The sequence below is a fragment of the Podarcis bocagei genome, assembly GCF_964188305.1.
Source record: "Podarcis bocagei genome assembly, chromosome: 12".
Taxonomy (NCBI): Eukaryota; Metazoa; Chordata; class Lepidosauria; order Squamata; family Lacertidae; genus Podarcis; species Podarcis bocagei.
The window spans coordinates 32,832,366-32,853,994 of NC_138137.1; the positions used below are offsets into that span (position 1 = coordinate 32,832,366).

The 21,629-nt window shown below is 41.4% G+C and overlaps 1 protein-coding gene across 3 annotated transcripts in view; it reads left to right on the forward strand.

The window, feature by feature from the left end:
* SLC25A13 (solute carrier family 25 member 13) overlaps nucleotides 1-21,629 on the forward strand; it is a 109,552-nt gene that overhangs the window by 61,299 nt on the left and 26,624 nt on the right. For all 3 annotated transcript variants that reach the window (XM_081164586.1, XM_081164585.1, XM_081164587.1), the window contains 7 exons: nucleotides 913-1,051; nucleotides 1,910-2,003; nucleotides 2,166-2,250; nucleotides 5,965-6,049; nucleotides 6,737-6,895; nucleotides 11,366-11,418; nucleotides 12,258-12,338. In XM_081164586.1, coding sequence (XP_081020712.1) covers nucleotides 913-1,051; nucleotides 1,910-2,003; nucleotides 2,166-2,250; nucleotides 5,965-6,049; nucleotides 6,737-6,895; nucleotides 11,366-11,418; nucleotides 12,258-12,338 — 696 coding nt within the window. The remainder of the gene's footprint in view (nucleotides 1-912; nucleotides 1,052-1,909; nucleotides 2,004-2,165; nucleotides 2,251-5,964; nucleotides 6,050-6,736; nucleotides 6,896-11,365; nucleotides 11,419-12,257; nucleotides 12,339-21,629) is intronic.

Consider the following 21,629-nt stretch of genomic DNA (forward strand, 5'->3'; position numbering starts at 1 on the left):
GACTTCTGTGGCAGGCTCAAGAGATAATTGAACTGTGAAGAACCACTGGCATGGTGGCTGTGTCTGCACGTAACACTAAACCGTGGTTTGATGCTATGTCAGGCTCACATTTTCCCCCATTTCCTGCACGGCAGGACTAATGACCCCCTCGCGTTTAAAAAGTTGAGTCAGTCTGTGAGCCATATGGAATTTTGCAACCTAAAGTTAGTTACTCTCCTTTTTCATGGATGTTGGGAAGATTTGCTTGCTTTTTCTTTCTTCTGGGAAATAGCATTTGTGCACTGTTGAAGATAAGACCTTTGAATTCCTTGGCAAAGCTGATTGTTAAAAGCAAAGTTGGAGAAACCCAGAGAGGATTTCACTATCGGATGTAGGTGATATGGTGCTCTCTGGATTTAAATATTAAAGCAGCCCCATTCCTCCCAACCCCCATAGCATGATTGATTTTTTTTATCCTGCCCCCCCCAACTGTAACATACTTGGCATTTTTAAGCCTTTGAGATTTGCTCATTAGAAGAAATAAAGCAACTTATAAAACATTTTCGACTGAAACAGTATTGAAACTTGAACTCTGTAAATTACCACTGGCCATGTTGTTATAATCCTGCATATGTATTTGTTTAGGTTTCCCTGGAAGGGGGGGGGCAGCTTGCATGCTGGTCATGATTAGCTCCAGTAACTTTAGAATCTATAATAGGCTTTTTTCATTTTGCATTTCTAAAATCCCTTGCTACTTCTATTGCTGTTTTTCTTAAATTAAAAGAAAACTCCAACATGATTCCCAAAGTGTTCTCCCCTCTCCCCACCAAAGTTCCAAGTGGTATGATTTTAAAAAAATAAAATGAACAAATCCAGATACATCTAACATCCTTTTTTCTCTTCCTGCTTTCCTCATTGCTTTCTCTGTTCTAGGCTGCTGGAGGAACCACTTCTCATCAAGTCAGTTTTTCCTATTTTAATGGATTTAATACCCTTCTTAATAACATGGAACTCATTAGAAAAATCTATAGTACTCTGGCTGGACATAGAAAAGACGTGGAAGTTACTAAAGGTTAGTTAAAATGTGGATATGAACCTTAATCTGGAACAGTTATTCCCTCCCCCCCTCCCTCCCTCCCTCCCTCCCCACTGGTCAGCTTTTCAGGATATCAAGTGAGATGCTTTGACAGCGGTAAAAGGAACTCTCCAAGCCTAGCTGTCCTTGTGCCTTTCCATTTTCAGTTGCTTTGTCCATTACAATTAGTTTTCCTACCTCTCTTTAAAAGAAACTTTTTTTTTTATTTTGGAGAGATGGAGGTCTTAAAAAGCAGGATCGAATGAGCAGTCGACGTAAAGATGTTTTAAAGGCTTCAGAAAACTTCCTAGGAGTCGTGCCAAATTGGCAGCCTATTAAAGTGACCTTCAAGGCTAGTTGAAAAATTCCACAAACTTGTATTGGCATTGCAGTAAGCTGATCTACAAGTTTGGAACAAGATGTTATCAGCTCTATCTAACCACTTTTATAGAGAACTCCCTCGGCAGTGCCAACCCTCTATTAATGCAGCCCTACTGGGACGGCACAAGCAAGAAGAAAGTTCCACATTGCTGTCTCCTTCCCCCACTCCCCCACTCTGACCCACAACTGATTGATACCGTATGTCAAATATCCTAAATCCTGCTGTTAGCACTAAGCTATAAGGCCAGACTGCTTCTCCTGTTTGCATGATGGATAGAGTATTTAAAACATACATTTACACAGTGGCGGGCATGCTATTTGCGGTGTTTTCTTCTTCTTTTGCAGCATATTGGTTTAATACTAAAAAACGTTAGTGATTCTAGGATATTTGTGGATAACTTTTGGTGTTGTTTGATTAGTTTCCCCTTCTATATTTTCCTCTCTCCCTCCCTCCACCCCCAATTTCTACTGCAGAGGAGTTTGTTCTGGCAGCTCAGAAATTTGGCCAGGTTACACCCATGGAAGTTGACATCTTGTTCCAGTTAGCAGATTTATATGAGCCACGGGGGTAAGTTGAAAATTACCCATTTCTTTGCTTGCAAAGAAAATGAAAAACAACAACAACATCGGAATACGTATGAGTGAACAGAATACTGCCCGTTGCTGCTGGCAACTTTCCTCCTGGTGTCCAGTGCAAATTTCATTTTTTTGTGATCACTTGTTTCCCCAGGCGCATGACGATGGCTGACATCGAAAGAATTGCTCCTCTGGAGGAGGGCACCCTGCCGTACAACCTGGCTGAGGCTCAGAGACAGGTGAGGAGACAAGTGGGGATAATATGAAGGCCTGCGTTAACTTATTTCTTTCTTTTGCAGCAGCAAGCCCACAAGATTTGCCCAGTATGTCATATTTAAATCACATCAACACCCTTGCAGGTTCAGTATGAGAAGCAAGGCGTTGCATCCAGTGAAGTTCTACTCAGCGTAAGCCCATTCAAACAAATGGACCTAAGTTAGTCCCGTCTGTTAATTTTGAAGGGTCTACTCCGAATTTGACTGATGTTAGATACAACCCTCGATTGTTAATTTTTAAAAGCAAAATAATTTGCTCACAACTTTGCTTAGCTGGAAAATAAAAAGTATGGGGTGTGTGCACGTGTGTGTGTGGGTTCCCCTTTCCATTTAGAAAGTTGAAGCATGAGTGATCTGATAGAAAAGATAAAACAAACAAGTAAGTAAGGGTCTCTCGCTAACAATATGCAGCAGGGAAGGGAATGTTGGTTCACCAATAGTGCAGTTCTGTAATGTCAAGTTTGTAGATATAGGATTCCAACCTTAGTAAACTAGCTGACTTAGCCCTCCCTGATCCTGTCTCCAAATATGTTTAATGAAGGAAGTAATGCTTTACAGTTTATCCTGGGAAGATGTTAAATCTTCTGTTTCACAGCCTCTCTGTTGCATTCTGTCTTCAGCCGCCTATTGAAATGAATGATGGTTTTGTTTAGTCTGTCACAATCGTTTCAAATCTTTTAAGACTGTAAAAGAAACCCAAGTGCTGTGTGGTGTTCCTTGTTTTGTTTTTGTTCGGGATTTTTTTAAAAATTAACCTTAATTTTTAAATGTTTGTATCTGGAAAGGGGAGATACTGGAAAACGATGCAGTGCAAAAGACACACACACAAAAAAGAGTCTCTGCCAACTTTAAAAAAAAAACAAAAACTTTTATTGGTCTCTTTCGTATATTGAAAGCTGACACAGACCTGGGTGTAGTTCTGTTTTTCTGAAACTATCACTTAAAGTCAAACCGAGTTCTGTGTGTTGAGAGCTGGAGGGTTCCCTCCCCCCCCCCACCGCCACCCCTTTCTATGCTCTGGGTCTGTACAGAGACGCCAGTTTGACCACAATGAGTTGATGCAGGCTACATTTTTGGGTCTAATAGGCCTTGAGCCAGGCCCTTCTCACTTGGCTGCTTCCTCCCCTCCCCTACCGCCCCCCCCCCAGCAGCATCACCCTACAAACAGCATATTTTTAGCCTCGCCTTAGGAGCGAGCGTGTTAGGATACACACTCCTAGTAGCTGACTCCTAAAACCTGTCTCAAAGGTTACCGAGAGAGGTACAGAATAAGCGTCCGTCTGCACATGTTTAAGCCCCACACCGAAAAACTGCTTCATGGATGTGGTAGCTTTCCCACACAGCATTACATTCTTGGCACCCGCATCAAGACTTTCTGCGCAGTGCAGATGATCAGCGGTACCGCAGGGTTACGGCTTCTGCCTGGAGAAACCACCGTGGAAATGCTTTGTGCCGTGATCAGCAGCTGAAGGGGGTTGTAATGAGTAGACTGGTCTCTAGAAATAGCCTGGAATATAAGCGCAGGTAGCAACAACACATGCAAAAGTGGATTTCTCAAGCAGATCTTTGAAATGCGCAATTCCTTAGGTTTTTTTTCTTATGCTCTCAGTGGTGATCTGTGGTTGAAATCCAGCAAGCTGCTTTTATGCACAGTTTTCGCCCTGTTCACCTCCCACAGAAACTCCTATGCCTTGCAAGAACTTTCAAAAATTGTGGAGCAGGGCTGAAGCTCAGTGGAAGAGAACAATTATTGTTATTTATTAAATTTCTATACTGTCCTTCATCTGTGGATCATAGGGAAGTTTACAATATAAAAACACAAAAATGCATGATGATGATGATGATGACATAAATACACAAAAATGCATGATGATTATGATGATGATGATATTTATACACTGCCCATCTGGCTGGGTTTCCCCAGTCACTCTGGGCAGCTCCCAACAGAATATTAATAATAATAAAAAAGTGATAAAAGATCAAACATTAAAATCTTCCCTAAACAGGGCTGCCTTCAGATGTCTTGAAAAAGTCAGATAGTTGTTTATTTCCTTGACATCTGATGGGAGGGCGTTCCATAGGGTGGGTGCCACTACCGAGAAGGCCCTCTGCCTAGTTCCCTGTAACCTCACTTCTTGCAGTGAGGGAACCACCAGAAGGCCCTCGGAGCTGGACCTCAGTGTCTGGGCTGAACAATGGGGGTGTAGTTCAGGTATACTGGGCCGATGTATACAACACTCTAACAAACAGAAATGTTAACCTGCCCCTACCACTTCAGTTTAAAAGGCTATAGGCCTGGGAGAAGAGGAATGTTTTTGCCTGGTGCCTAAATGTATGTAAGGAAGGCTCCAGGCGAGCCTCCCTGGGGAGAGCATTCCACAAGCAGGGAGCCACTGCAGAAAAGGCCTGTTCTCGTGTTGCTGCATTCTGGACTTCTCATGGAGGAGGCACACGAAGAAGGGCCTGTGATGACGATTGCAGGGTCCAGGAAAGGCAGTTCTTGAGGCATGCACACAGTGCTTTGCATACCTATGGTCCAGGTTTGATTCCTGGCTTTTCCAGTTAGGCTGTCTCCTGTCCAAAGAGAAGCTGCCAGTCTCAGTGGACAAGACCAAGCCGGATACACCAAGCATATTGCACAGAAGCTTTAAAGAACAGTATTTTATGCAGCTATATGAGAGGCTGCTCTTAGGAGAAGCAAAAATGGAAAGCGCTCTTATGTATGTCAGAGCTAAATTTGCAGTGATTTGGACGTCAACCAATACGTCCAGGTTCTGTATCTCTTTTATTTTGAGAAGAGAGATGTTCAAATGCAATAGCTAATCTTTTCACAGCTATAAGCAATTCTTTGCTTATGGGATTTTAAAACATTTGGTACATTTGGATTTAAAAAAACAAAAAAAACCAGTAGTAGTATAGTAAACCCAAAAATACGTTTTCTGTTGTTTCAGAAACCCAACCTGGTTTCTTTGTGGTCTGTTGGCAAGAAAGACTCCACAACACTTGTTTTAATATCTCTTGCCCCTATGGCAGCCCAGGCCAGTGTAACACAAAGCCATGATGGAAAATATTTTTATTTTTATTTTCTTGCGTGCCTCATGTATTTAGACACTCCTCAAAAGCAGCCTAGGAGCAGGAGCAGTGTTGAGATCGTGATTTGGCTCAAAACTGGAAGCAGGCTGGGACATTTTCTAGGTGCCCAGAATTGTGACCACTTAAACCTTTGAATAATTCACTTGGCTGCGGTTGTCAATGAACTCGGTGGGACCTCCTTCTGAGTAGACATGTATAGGATTGCACTGTAATAAAGTATCTGAGTCTCAGTTTGCTGTGCGGAGGACTCATTGCATACTACTGGTTGATGCTCCCTTTTAATCCTGAACAAGGAAGTGTTACCCGCTGCATTAACAGCAAGGGCACAGACAAAAGTCCCATGATGTAGTAGCTGCCTTGAGTCAGTGCCTCGATGGGAGAACACCTTAACATCCTACCTGTGTTCCGTTTTGTTCCTAGGAGTAAAAGTAGAATAGAGCTGATTACAATATTGTAGTCATTAAATTTCCTCTTTCGTACTTGATCCTCGATTTGTCATTACTGTATTGCTGTTCGGCCGCAGTCTAACTTTCCCCCTTTGCCTTTCTCTTCCCAAATCTTCTCCCCAAACTCCACTACCTGCAGCAAGCTCCAAGCGACGTGTCACGTCCCATTCTCATCCAGGTAGCGGAATCTGCGTACAGGTTTGCCCTTGGCTCCATTGCTGGAGGTGAGTGAGGGAATCGGGTGCACAAAAAGAACTTTTAGAATACCTTTCCACTTGCTTCTCTTCTACCTTCCCTTCCCTTCATTGTATACAGAGCTCTGCAGCTTGTGACCAGCTTACCAAAAATGGTGTGAGCTCTCCCTGGCTTTTTTTGGTACTTTCCCCAGATTTAGGGAAGCCTTTTCAAACCTTCTGCCCTCCAGATGTTTTATAGGACCATAAGCTGATTTTGGGATTCCGTAGAGTGCGCTTTGTGAATCGCAAGTGGAGTTTGCAACGAAAATGTTCTAGTGGTGTGCTCCCAGTTGAGATTCCAGCCAGCTATACCCTTGTACGGGATACTCCGTTCCATCCTACCCCTTCCCCAATTTTTCAATATTCTCCCACCCCAAGAGCCAGTCAGCATTCCATGCCCAGTGAGCACACTCAATTCTCATTTAGCAGTTTTCTTGAGGGGAGGTGCTCCACCTCCCCCTATTTTTACCCACCCTGGCCCTGCTGATATCTCCCTCTTATGTGTGAATAGTGCAGGGATATTACAGTTCAAAGGATGGAAGAGATGCATGCAAGCCCTGCGATACTTGCAGGGTGATCGTCCGTCCATGTACAAGCTTAGAATGAACCCAGTGCAGCGAAGCTTGCTAGAGAAATGCTCTTGTTTTTTAAAAAAATTGCGTTACTTCCATGTAGCTGTTGGAGCCACGGCAGTGTATCCCATTGACCTTGTGAAAACCCGGATGCAGAACCAGCGCTCCACTGGGTCGTTTATTGGAGAGCTGATGTACAAGAACAGCTTTGATTGCTTTAAGAAAGTGCTACGCTATGAAGGGTTCTTTGGGCTCTACAGAGGTCAGTATACCAAGTGTTGTCTCCACCCCCCCCCCCAATTTGGTGTGAGTTTACAAGAGAGGGACTTGCTGCCGGCATGGATTTCTATATCACCCTGTTCAGAAGAACTTAACTCAGAATGAAAATTCTCCAGGATTGAGTTGTGGCGTCCAAAGAGGAGTTTTATTGCCCTGATCACTCCCAGTATCGATTGGATCTCTTTTTCCAGCCCTGTCTGCCACAAGGCATTTACAGAAACGACGTGGGCTGCATTCCTAACCCCACTCACCTGGGAATAAGCTCCACTGAATTCGGTAGGACTCACTTATGAGTAGACATGGTTAGGATTTTGCTATAAGTGTAAGATGGTAATAGTACCCTCTGGAACACCCTGCCTTGTGCAATTTGGGAGGTGTCAACTGGGGTGGGCTTTAAACGTCTGCTGAAAACGTATCTGTTTAGACAAGCTTTCCCTGACTCTTAAGAAATCTTTAGATCTTACTGTTCGGTGTTCTGTTTTTATACTCAGTTGGGTTTTATTGCAGCAGCTTAACATCTTCAATCAATTCCTGTTGAATTTTTGTGGTATCTTGATGTATTACGTTCGCTTGGGTTTTTAAAAAGTTACGTTCTGTCTTGGATGAGCCTCCTTAAGCAGCGTATAAGTTATATAAATCAATAATCCTTAGGAAAGCTTTTTACCTGCTGTTCAGAAGCCCTTGATTTTATACTCATCATCTCAGTTTGCTGTTGTGGACTGGACTGATCGGTCTGTCTTAACTGGAAACAATAGAGGAGCTATGCATAGCTGCTCCAAAGCCTGCAGTGCCATCAGGAACATTTAGGGCCATCTGATGCTACATAATACCTTGCCATTAGCATATTTGTATGACACAAATAGCAAAAGCGGTCATGGTGTCAACAGTATAGCTTCAGAATAAACATAATAAATGGCTGCTGGTTATCATGAACTGGTGCATCAATTGCAGTGGCTGTACCTCTCTTGCAGAGGCAGGACCTGTGATCCACAGAAATGATATGCACAGACAGGGAAAATTGCTTTGATGTTGCCATCTGGCAGGTCCCATTGCTGAGGACGGCAGGCCACTGTGAATTGTTCATACCACCCCAGTACAAGCATTTCCTGCTGTGTCTTTTCCTTTCCAGAGACACCAGGAAACAGGGCATGCTCACCAAAGCTTCTAAGATAAGCTTTGGGAACTGCACTTCCCAAGAATAGCGGCAGCCACAGCTGTCTGTGTGTACAGCAACATCTATTAACACCTAACTCTGGAGGTGTCACTGCTGCCATTCCTTGCCTACAGTAATACTGGGAAAGGGATCTGCTTTGAATCAGTCTGGACTTCAGGGCAATCTTATTTGAATCCCAAAGAGCAGGGACCCACAAACCACGTTTTCCAGACCCCACCTGGTTTCTGGTGTAAGACACTGACAACCTCCCAGGACACCGATCTTAAGACAAGCAGACTTGAACAAAGAGAGATTCCAGTGTGAGTCTGCCGAATCACAGCTTCTTGGGAAATTCAGCTCTTAACTAGAGTGCCCTGGCTCCCACCCAGCACATGTAGACAGAGACGTTTACTTGAAAATAAGAAAGGGTTTTTTATTCAGGCAAGTAATGGTTCCGTCTCAACATCAGAAACAAAGCTCAGGAGATATGGTTCAGGAGTTCAGGAACAGGGCAAGAAGTTCAGAACTGGACAGAAGCAGCAAAGGGGCCCCTTTAAAAAGTGACTCTTAAAGATGAGGCATGATGATCTGCTCGACTTCCGGGAATGTCAGGATTGCAAATGCCTCTGTTGGCACAGGTGGGTCCGTTTGTTCCCACCTGCAAAGTCGGCACCTGGTTCTAGGTGGCAAGGCTGCACCTTCCTCTTCAGGCTCCTGCTCAGTCTCTGCCTCCTCCTGTTCTTTCTCCTCCCTTGGCTGATCAAACCCCTCGGCAGGCTCCGTCGAGGCTCTCCGCTCCACAGGAGGGTTGGAAAGGGGAGCCAGCATCTCTGCTCCTCCTTCCAGAGTGGTGGAAGTTAGGGTGGAAAGGAGAGTTTGTCCCCTCCTCTAACCTAGGCTCCCATCAACCCCTCTGTTTCTTCCTTCTCCTTAGCTTACTGCATGTCCAACTCAGTTTTTTGTGACGCTTCTCTCCAGCCAAACCATCTGAGGCCAAGGTTTGTTCTTGGCTTCCCAATCATGGTTTGGGAGGAACAAACCATGAGCGCTTCCATGCCCTGTGACCGTTCAAAAAGCTGAAGGTCGGGGTACACTTGGGAACAATGTGGGTTGTTGCACAAAGAGGTGTAAATGGAGGGGAGCTGGCAGAAATTATGTTCCACCTTGTGCTTTCCACTCACACCAAAGTTCCTTTGCATCCATCCATATATGTGAAGATCTTCAAGAAAGTGATGAAAGCAGTATTCATGTAATGTATCTCAAGTTACATCATTTCCAGCATCTTTAGTAGCATATATATTCCTAAGCTGCTAGTTATCAAACTGTAATCCAGGACTGATTCCCTGGTGTGTTAATTGTGGTTTTTTACAAACCAGTTTCATGGGATTTTTTTTTTTACACACAACTGTGGTTTGTTACAAACTGGAACTTGGAAGCCTTAAATCCCCTTCAATCATTCACAAAAAAGAGAGGAGGGGGAGCACATGAGTCCAAGGTTGGCCGTGCTCTTGGAAGGACCAACCAGGCTTTGCCATTCTGCCTGAATCTGGCATACATCTAATGGACTGAGGTTGCCTTGGTTTCACACTTAAAATACTAAGGAAGTAAGCAGGAGTAATCATCATAGCCTGCATCTGTGGGATGGGGGGCTTAAATACACATAATAGGCACAATCCAAAGATGTTGCAAATGCTAAAATCCTATTAAAACCAACAGGTTTTAAGTACTCCAGACTCTACTGGAGGTACAGAGCTATTTTGATTCCCACAATCACAATCACTGAGCAGGGAGACTGTAAATGCAAGAGGAAATACAGTACTTTTTTTTTTTTAGTAGCTTTCCAGCAACTCTGAGCTTGAAAGAAAACCAGACTTAGTGCCTTCTCAAATAGCAGGCAAAAGTAGTTGCGGCAAAATTGGTTTGCTCCAAAATCAAGCATAAACAGAAATCTCGAAAAGCTGATGCAAAAAGAGCAAAGTGGTGGAATAACCATAATGCCTCTTTATTCTCTCATCTGCCTTGAGAGACGCCTCTTGAAGTTTGTTCAGAAATAGTGAGCTGTTTTTTTTACTCAAACATGAAAATATGTATAATTGTAAATTTTTGTTGTGTTGACTTTCTCAGAAATAGTTGCTTAAGCAAATGGCAAATAACCCTAAAACATTTGTAAAATTAAGCTCCTCCTCACTTTTTTCCGTTTTGTAAAGAACATTTTATGCAGCACTTGGCTTTCAATCCTTTCTTCAAGATTGCCCAACAATCCGTAGCAGAAATTCAGCATTCAACGAAAGACTTACAGCTACCTGCTTGTTTATCATAGCGCTTGTAACTTTAAAAAAGCAAATATTTTGTGTATGGCTAGGTAAATAACCTGAGCTTAAATTTTAAATAGCAAATCGTTTGGCCAGGACAAACTATTATGTGAACTTAAAATCATCCATGAAGAACACAGGAATATGCTTTATCCTGAGCAGACCATTACTCTGTAGCTGAATATGTCTCTGCCTGACACACTGGGGCTCTCTAAAGCTTTGAGCCCAAGGTCTTCCCCAGCCAGGCTTGCTACCTGCTAACTGGAAATTCAAAGGATTGAACTGGGACCTTTTGCATGCAAACCATGTGCTTGACCACTGAGCTGTAGCTGCAAAATAATTTTGACGTGGCTTGGCCTGCTTTCTTTCTCGTTGGCTATTTCCTTATGGCTGCAGATCTTGTTGCTGGTGATAACTGAAGCACCTGGGAGTGTTCAAGTCATTTCTCTCACACACTATTTCCACAACCTTTTCTTGAAACCCTACAAGATTCATAAGGGAATCTATGGAACAGGTGAAATGTTCAGCTGATGGGCTTTTTGGTCTTGTCTCTTAAGACAGTGTGATGAAAAAGCTGTGTACCATCTTTGCTAACCCCAGACTGGCAATGCATGCATACAGACGAGACTCTAGGTTTCTGAAGATACAGCAACAAGCTAATGCATTGCTTCTGAATGAGCCCAAGGGAAATCTGTAAAGGGCAGGTTTCTGAATTGTGTTTCACCATTTACTCTGAATTCTAAGTCATTATAATGGAGATATATGGTGGTGTTTGAATAGCCGCAGTTCCGAACCATGATAATTTTCATTTAGGTGGTTAAAAAAAATCATAATGATGTGTCTAGATGCTCCTGTTGAACATAAGAGTAGAAAATTGCCCTAAAAATGGCCCTCCCTCTTTTTAGGTGGCCAACTTTACATAGCTGTTTATTTGCCAACTTAATGATACATTCCGTAATATGTATTTTTGCTCCTTTTATATTTACAGGTCTTTTGCCACAATTATTGGGAGTAGCCCCAGAAAAGGCCATAAAACTTACTGTAAGTACAATACAAAATCCTTTATCGTATATAATCTCTTATTTTTGTATCTTTGAATTTCCCAGTGAGAAGACTTAGGGGGTTGTTTGCCTAAAGCCTGCATAAGTGCATACCTTCCTTTGATAAAGTTATACTTGCAGAATGCAGTCTGTGTTCATATCTTGCCTCTGGGCGCTGCAGGTAGCACGGAGTGTGTTTCTATGTGTTTTGGATGAGAGTCTAGCTAAAGCCCATCATCTAACAGCCTCATTTGAAATGTTCGGCTCAATAGCAGCCCCCTTCATCTTCATTGCCTTGTACTTTAATATAAATAACCATGACATAGAGTGAAAACCTTGTACAAAAAAAAGAAGTCCTGTTCATATATTTTCATGTTCCTTACATTACTTATTTCCTGTAGTACTTAAAGTTGAAAAGCAACTAAGAAATCCATAAATACCAAATAAGGATACTTTTAATTTTAGTCTGAAATCTTGTGTGCACTATCTTAGCAGTAAACTAGAAAATCATTGAAATGATAATTGAAATCATTACAGCTTATTTTCAAGATGAGGCTCCCACACAGTGGAACATATTTGAAGAAATGTTCAAAAATATTTTAGACTAATGCTTAAACTAAGCTATTTTTTAAATAGATGAATATACCTGCTGATATGTAAACTCTCCTGCTGTGCTGTAAATCTGATTTAAATGGAGCAGTCCTCTCTCTATTTTCTAAGTATACATACGATATTGATGAAAGCCATAGAATTCATACTTATGAAAATTGGTATTCTTTTGTTAAAAAAATAATGGGACATGTTTTCTTCCTTCATTTGACTGAAATTTTGTTTTCCAAGGTAAACGATTTTATAAGAGACAAATTTATGGCGAGAGACGGTTCTGTTCCTTTAGCAGCAGAAATTGTCGCTGGTGGCTGTGTAAGTATCTTCTTTATATTTGTTTTATCTGAGATGCATTTATTAGGAACAGAACCACAAAGATTAAGCATTTAAGCTTGTGAGCCTGTTGGTTCCTTCCTTAAGCAGTCAATTGAAGGTGGCTCTTAAATGGTAACAGGTTGAGCATTTTGAGTGCTTTTATTATTTAATTTAACGGTTTAATAATTTTTGTTGTAATAATAACAAAATTAATAGTAGTTGTAGTAGTAATAGCTTGGTATTTTAAAGCTCTCCCTTTGCTAAAGTTACATACAATGTTGCTATATTTGTTATTATTACTCTTGTAACTATCTTGGCATTTTAAAAGTGCACTTGGTAAAATGATAGACTTGATTACATACAATGTAATACAATACAATGTTGTTGTTGCAGTATTGGCAGTTTAATCGCTTGCTTGCAAACACTTATAGGCTTGCTTAAATACAATGTGTATTTGAAAGTTGGCTCGACTCACAAATTCATCGTGGCACCTACTCTGCCTTGTCCTTCTCGTCTTTTATGCCCCCCTCGCCTACATTTCACTCGCTAATGTTCCCTTTCAGGCCATAATACCAGCTCTGCAAAATGGCAAAAACGATTCGCGCTTGCTTGTTGCCATAGTGTTGTTAGGCTTTGTGATATTAACTGAGTGCCTCGTGCGTTCCCAAATGTATGCCGTATATAAAAGGCGTTCTGTTTTGCAGTCCGTTTTGCCTTCCTGGGGTGGTATCTTGCTGAACGACCTGCGTTCCATTCTCTTTAAGTGACAATATCCCCGCTGCTTAGTTTTGCAACATCGGTTTATATAATTATAACCAGCGCTCTATCAAGGAGTATTGATTTTATTCAAGCAATTAAAATAAATCCTTTGTACATGAAATGAACTCTTGTTCAAAGATGAGTGCCATTTTGAAGACAGAGAAGGCTGTTCATTTAAACCGGCTTTGATCATTGGGGCAGGGCAGGGCTGGTGGCGTTCCAAGCTGACTGGTAAATTTCTTGCTGTCATAAGAAGGATGAGGTCACTCTCTAAAGCAATTTATATCTCTGCTGAAAAGAACGTGGAAGCACAAAACGGATCACAGCAAACTACCGTAATATCAGGAGGAGAAGAGACTCGTGCAGCTGTGCCTAGAGAAAGCGGTGTATGTTCTTCAGTGCAGCGCAGGCTGACAAGCTTTAGCTTTGCACAGTTCTCCTAAGGGTGGGGGCAATGTCTGCCTGTTCTGTTTGATCAGTGACCTGTCACACAGTGCCAAGTAGGCTCACCTGTTCTGTAACTGAAGGAGCGTTCAAGGAGCATTTTTCTTTTTTTAAAAAAAGGAAAGACCATGGATCTTTTTTTGTTCGCAGGCACAAAATGCACAGTGATAAAACTTTAAGCGAAATAAAATATTTGGGGATGCAGAAGAAAGATTTCCAAATGACCAAAAGCCCAATAGCAGACAGACAAATTATTATTATTCATTTTTATAGCACCATTTATGGCCAATTTACATTGTGTCAGTTTGTGCAGCCGATTGATTTTCCTAATTAATTCTAAATAATGGATACTTTGCAAAAAAAAACACTTAAGAAAATAAAGTAATGACACAGGTATCAATTTAGTACCTTCTTATGGCTCAGTCATGTTCTGAAAGAGAACCGTTTCATAGCCGTATTTCCAAAAAAAAGTGCTGTGTATGCTGGATCTTTCAGCCGGCACCCAGACTCTAAAATTAATTATGTGATTCTGCATAATTTCCTGGCAGTCAGTGTTTGGTGGCAAACAGCCCAGCGCTTTCTTTGAATTGAAGTGTTTAACTAGAGGGCAGACAACAGTGCCAGGTAGGTAGGATGAGACTTGTGTTGTCTCTTTATGGGTGGCCTTGTTTTGTTTATGTTCCAGTAGGTCTTTCAAAGTTGGCAGCATGGATAGAGATGGTAATTCCTCCATATTCATTTCATTTCATTCTTATTTTTTAATCTTGTATCCTACCCTTCGTCCATAGGTCCTGGTTGTATTGTCTTTCTCTCTATATTGTCTCTTTCTCTCTCGTTTTCCCTCATTCTTCTAAACACAGGCTTAACAAACCGGCAACAAAATGTTGAAGTGTGTGTGTGTGAAGTCTTTCTGTTCCGTGTGTTAATCAGCTGTGATCCCTTCCCTTCCCACTGCCCTTTCAATGTTGCATTTTTTCCTTCAACAGGAAGCAAGGGTGTTCTGTGGCCAGTCCTTCTTGGGGTTAGTTTCCTCTGGAGGTGTTTTTGTACTTCTGCAGACCTGGGGGCTCTCTCTCAAGTCTGCTGATACTTCCCCCTTGGGGTGGATTGTGCTGTTTCGGCTACATAAGCAACGGCACTCACACCTGAACATCAGAAATAAAGCCACTTGTTGACTGTGGTTAGTCTAGACCTAGGCCAGTGGATGATTAATTTTGAAAGCCTTACCGCAGCGTTACGCAATAGGTATACAGTAGTTCTGCTGTTGTTGTTGTTTTACACGGTGCAGCTGCTGAGGCTACAGTTTGAAGGAAAAGAGGAGCTTCTTAATCCTTTTTCAGATGAAAACTGCCTCTTTTATACCCTCCGTCATGAAAAGATACGGTTGCCACTTCTTTTTCCCTTATGGGTGAGAAAAGCACTTGGTGGAGGAAGGGTGAAGAATATGTCTTCCCACAGGAAAAAAGAAGCTTCTGTTTCCCTGCTCATGCTGCCCCCTTTTTAGATTTCTGCCTCATGAAAAAGAAAAGAAAACATTCCACGAAAGACTCACAGACTCTAGGTTGCAAGTTCTGTCCTTCATTTTGACTTTTGCTGATTTTTACACCAGTGAGATGGATTCATCCTACGGAGAGGGAAGGAAGCAGCAATACGAAGTGCAATGCTGTCTTGGTGACTCCCTCCAGGCCTTCCAGTACACAAGCCCCCAAAATTATTGAGTCTGGGATAATCATGAAGTCACCTGTTGAAGTATAACACAGGCAGGAGATAGGTGGAAACATACACTGGCTCTATTGTCCTCTGTTCAACAGGACAGCAGATTTCCATTTCAATATTCACTTATATCTGCTCAGCAGTAGCTTGATTTGCAGTGCAGCCTGAGGCATGTCTGCTTACAAGTGCAACCCACTGATTTCAATGGGACTTAAGCCACAGCTAAGTGCATGTAGGACTGCTGCCTTAATGAGGGTTTTGTTTTGCCCTTAGCTTCCATTGTTATAAAGGTTTGGGGGTTTGTTTGCTTTTTATAAACGTAAACTGATTCCAGCTAAGGAGTTGTTGTATGCCGCGTTGGGGTTTTTTTCTAAAACGAGAGACGGCGACAATCGAGAATAGGAACAAGTGTTTTGAGCGGCTCAACAGGTACATTGTCCTTCTGGAATTTGGTTCGGTGTCACATGCAAAGTTGCGCTTTGCTGTTTGCGCTGCAGTTGACATTCCTTGACTTTTGAGTCACTGGGGAGCTCACCTTGCAGAATGATTAGTGAGAATTAGTACACATGGTTGACTTTTGCACTTGCAACCCACAAAGCTGCTTGTCTCGATGGAAAAAGCCGCCTTCGGTTGCAGTGAACTTATTTTCTTCGCTAGGGAAAATAAGAGGTTTTTGTTTCATGACCCCACAGTACTTAATACAGTTGACAGCCCAATTCCATCTTCTCATTAAGGAGACAAAAGGTATCTTGGAAGGTTATTTTGATATCGGAAGTAGCGTAAGGAGGATTGATGTGCAAATTGGCCTGTTTAGTCACATCTCGAAATGTTTCATCTGTAAGGTCATTTGGAGAAAGCGGGGGAGGGGGGACTTGTGCATTGTTAGTGTGGTAAGTTGCAAAGTGCTTGATGGCATGCTCTTTGCTCTGATAGCTTGATCCACAGTTTACAAAAGTCTTGTGGAACTTTGAGCATAATTGCAACACACCCAGCCCTTTGCTTGAAGGGCTCTTTAGCTCACCTAAAAATGGCGTGGGTTCAGAATGTGATCTGGATACACACTGAGCCTGCATGGCGTAGTGGTTAGGGTGTTGAACTAGGACCTGTGAGACCAGGGTTCAAATCCCCACTCAGCCATGAAGCTCACGGGGTGACCTTGGGCCAGTCACTACTTTCAGCATAGCAGAGTTATTGTGAGAATAATATGAGGGGAAGAGTGTATGCCACTTTAGGGCTGCTTGGAGGAAAAGTAAATTTAATGATAATATAAATAGTGTTTTTCATTTTAATTCCTCAGACATAATTCCTTTTCACAGCAGATTACAATATCATCTGATGTCTTTGCTAGAAGGCTTGGAGAGAAGCATTGTAGCTGGTTAAATAATAACCTGTTAAGAAAACACAGTGACATTTAAGAACCGCCAAACTTGTGTTGACTCTAATGGCATGTGTGGAAAGGATGCAAATAATCAAAGCAAATAGTTCTGAAAGTACACAAACAAGCTTGTCACTGAAGTTTTTGTTAACAATAGGAGGAGCCAATAAAGCAGAAGGGCTAAACAGAAACATTTTGTGCACTTGTGCTGTGCTGTCGAAATTCTAACAGAGCACTTGCTTAAAAACCAGTGGCACAATATTCTGGATGAAAGCAGAATTGTGTTGTAAAGCAGTGTAACTAGGCATTTAGCCTGGACTTGTCATGCCCTGTTCACTCACATTTTATGGGGCATCCGCACAATGTCCCTGTCCCTGTGCTTATTGCATCTTTTTTTTCTTATTGCAGAAAGCCTGGGGGCTTTTAAGAAGTAAAGGTAGTGCAACCTCCACAGGTGTAGAGTTAGCAGTGATGCATCAGGCGAGTTAGCTTATCACGGCCCAGCACACTTTCACTTTAACACATAGGCACCATATTATAATTCTGTTGATTTTTAAAAAATTGAATTTCCTGGGTACTCCTGTTTAAGCAAAATATTCCTTAAGTGAAAGGGTGTTTAGCAATTTGCCATTATAAAGCTAATTTAAAAACAAAGAGACATAAAGCCCCTTTTCATTCAACACTGTTTTAGGAACACGTTTTCTTCCTAATTAAACACTGCCACTCTAAACTTCCAATCCAAAGCAAATATTAAAACACTTCGTTTTTTGACATTTCAGGGATTGTAATGGTCAATCGTGCTCAAATGAGAAGGTGTTTAGTGCCAAATAAATGCTCTCTCTTTTTTTAACAGTCTCAACTGTTCTCTCCCCTCCCTCTCCCCACCTGCCCTCTCTCATTTCACTGCTCAGGAGAAATGGACCTTCGCTGCTCATATCAGCTATGCCATGCCTACTGGTGGCAATAGAACATAGGAAGAACATATAGACAGTGCAATATCCCTAATAGTAAATTTTCATTTCGTTTGTGCCTTAACCATGGAAGAACAACTATTTATTTGTATGTCCCACTTGTCTGGGAGCAGCCCTGACGGGATACAGTATTCGTTTCTTATTTTCTAAATTTAAGCAGCTGCCCACTTAAAAATCTTGCAGCAAGAAACATCTTCCATCTCTCTCTTAGAGAATCTTAAACATAACTGTATCGTAGGGTTTGCATGTATGCTGGCAAAATGTATGCACCCTCGGATACTCCTGGAGTCTGTGCCACCCCAGGGAGTGATTTTTGCAAGGATTTGAACTGGGCAACTTTGTTAGAAGCATCTGTGTTTGGCACAAGGGATAAATAGCAAGAATGCTTCATGCATATTTTTTTGCTTTTGTTTCCAAGCGAAGAGTGTTTGATCCAGTTGGTGTAAAGTGTACTTTGGGTATTGTTTCAGATCATTGCAAAACACGTGAGGATTGCAGCTTTTGTGATCCTGGTGGTTTAATTTAATTTAATTTAATTTAATTTCGGGAATATGTGTTACTGTTGTGTGAAGAAAAATGAAAACTTTAGCAGTAAGCAAAGACCTTGTTCTGATTAAGTCATTTTATTTGGCAGACGCCTGCATTATGGATAAAATAAAGCACTGCACTTTATTCCAGGAGGGGAAAAGATACTTGTGGTGGAGGGTGTGTGTGTACAGTATTTAGGAAAGAAGTTGTTCCTCTTCTGTGTGTGGAAAAAAATAGATTCTTGTTCTGTGTGTGTGGAAAAAAACAAGATTTGAACTTCTCTAGGGAAGGGGAGTTATCTGTAGTATAGCATATAGGAATATGCTGATACTCCATATGGAATATTGGCTTAGATAGCTAGATCCATTTCTGAGGTATAATTTGAGCAGCCTCAAGCACCTAGAATTTTGTTTTCACTGAGTAATTCATTCTCCAGAATTGATACAGCACTGGTATCAACTGAAGTCTGTTATGTAGGGATGAGAGTGGTAATTTCTGGCAGGATTGAAGTTGCTTATGTGAGCCCATTTTTACCTTTGGACTACATTTTTTTTAAGTGTTGTTTCCTCTGTTGCCCTTTCTTTCTTTAAGAAAAGTTAAGCATTTTTTCATTTTAAGAAAAAAAAAGAGAAGGCTCTGCTTTGAAAAATAATTACTTCAAGCTTCTTTGCTGTTCATTATGAATTATTAGTTTTCAAATTTAATGTAATTTATAATGTTGCTTGGTTTTTCTTCAATTAGTGTGCTCTTCTATCACCATGTTCAAATGCAATCCAAGGTTTTCACTTTTACTATAATACAATTTTTTATTTTTTATTTTAAAAAAGATCCCTAGCCCCCCACCCCACACCCCCGTTCTTTCAGAAAATTAAAAGGGATACAGTCCCATGTGGTATTCTAAAAGATAGCAAATCTATCAGGAATTCATGTTTTTCTGCTGTTTAACCTTTTATGGAGCTGAGTGGATCATTCCCTCAATCGCACCAGTCAGGCTATGCTTACCCAGTTTCTACAAGAGCCATACAAGGAGGTATTGCCACAAGATCTATGGCAATGAGTAAGACTGAAACAGAAGATGTTTGTTGATCTGTTATAATTGTCCCATCTTACAATTTGCCAAGGAAGAAATTGCTTGGTGAGTTGTTAACTTCGGAGCAGGAGTACAGATGAAAATTGATAAGGTTTACATTCTCACTTTTCAAATATAAAACATTCCTTACATTTCAGGTGGCCTGGAAAGTAGTGACAATTTTATGGACCCTCACCTGGCTAGTTGTCAAGCTTGACAATTTCTACCAGAATGTGTTATTATTTAATATTGCATTTCATGGCATGCCGTTGCGTTAATGTTTGTTTGCTCCAAGTGATTGAAATCTCATTGTTGGACCACTAAAAAGAACTGAATTAAGAAGAGAGAAATAGTTATGAATATTTTTTTAAAAGGTTACTACAGTCTGCAAATGCGCAAATAAAGGCAAAGGGGTGGTATCATAGATTTAATTCAGCTACTAGACCTTAAGACATGGAAGGTCTGTAAATCATTAAATGTTACTACTTCTACTACTTGCAGTCAAAATAGACACATACTAGAGGCAGAGCCAAATGTTAACATATTTGACAAACCTGTGACTTAATTGCTTTTATAACATCAATCAAATAGGCTCCACTTTGATTTCTTGGCTCAGCTTCTGAAGAACTGCTATAGCTAATAAAGTGAAAAATATCAAGTCTTCTGTTTTTATAGCACAGAATTGGTCAGAGCTTGTAAATAAACTATATTTTTCCTACTTAGACATGCCGTTAGAAAATTAGAATGAGGAAATCTTAAATTTTTTCGTCTTTTTCCTCACTAAATTAAATCTGTGCCATGTTAGTAGAAATATTACTGTTTCATATTGTTTAATTCCATGGTTTCGTGCAGCTTACCTTACCAGCTATTTTTTTTAAAAAAAGAAATCTTCAGCATTTTGTAAGATAAAAATGTACTGCCGAAGTCCTTAAGTTGTGTGTTCATATTGTGCTGGGCTGATAAATCCCGTTTTGTTTTTTAAATAAGAGGGGAGCATTCCTCAATTTAAAACCCCCCCGCTTTTCTAGTAATTTCAAAACGCAAGAAGTATGTTGTCACACTGGTTCTCTGCTTATTAAGATTTGAGTAGCAGAAAAGCAAAGAGAAGTGAGATGAGCTGATACCCAGTTGGGACTCTATTTTCTTCAGGTGTTAGGGGCATCATCATCATCATCATTTATTTATTTATTTCCTACACCTTTTCTTCAGAAGTGGGATTCAAGGCAGCTCACAAAAATGAAAACTAACATGGATAAAACACAGAAAGCTTAAAAAAAGATAAGTTAAAAAGTAATTAAAGTATAACAGAATTAAAATAAAATAAAAACAGATCAAATCTAGTAAACAATCTAGTAAAAAAAACCCCCAGTCAGTTGTTCCCCAAAGCCCACCACCATAAAACAGTCTTTACCTGCTGGTAGGACAACAAGGAGGGACCCGGGTGGCACTGTGGGTTAAACCACAGAACCTAGGGTAGAAGGTCAGCGGTTCAAATCCCCGCGACGGGGTAAGCTCCCATTGCTTGGTCCCTGCTCCTGCCAACCTAGCAGTTCAAAAGCACGAAGTGCAGGTAGATAAATAGGTACCGCTCCGGTGGGAACGTAATTTCCATGCACTACTCTGGTTCGCCAGAAGCGGCTTAGTCATGCTGGCCACGACCCGGAAACTGTACGTCGGCTCCCTCGGCCAGTAAAGCAAGATGAGAGCCGCAACCCCAGAGTCGGCCGCAACTGGACCTAATGGTCAGGGGTCCCTTTACCTTTACCTAGGACAACAAGGAGGGAACCAGTCTAGCCTCTTGAGGAAGGAAGGCTCTCTAGGAATGCTCTGTCATTCAGAGGAGCCAAGATGGCTCTAAATTTCAGTGGACTAAAATAAGATCCCTGCCCTTCATGTACCACCCTGGTTAATAACTTTGTAAGTTGCTAACTTTGACCAATATTGTCATACTTTTTATTGAAGCCTGTGGTGCAGCTAGCTCTGTAGTTGCAGGCAGAGGTCTGTAGCTCCTCCCTCAAAAACAGGGTAGCTGCATGATCTGCTTTAAACATGACAGTCCTCTGTTTGAAGACATCTTCTCTATCTGAAGGGCTTTCTGGTCCACGTCTGATTTAAAGAACCATGAAAAGAGAGCAGGGAGGGCCTTGTGGGTCCCTATCAAAAGTTTTCCACTAAGGCAGCAGGCACACATGGGTCAACTGATCATTGCATCCCCTACTAGTGTGAGATATATTGTATTTCTGCTTAAATAATACTTATTAAAGAATTAGCACATGTACTGGCTTTTTTGGGGGGGGGGGAAATACTTTTCTTATTCCCCACCCCCCATGCTTTAATGACAGATTTCCCCTATTTTGGCAGTGCATATGTGGCCACCCTCTCAGCAATAACATTGTCGAGCAGGAAAATGTGTGGAGTGGAAAGGAGCAGCC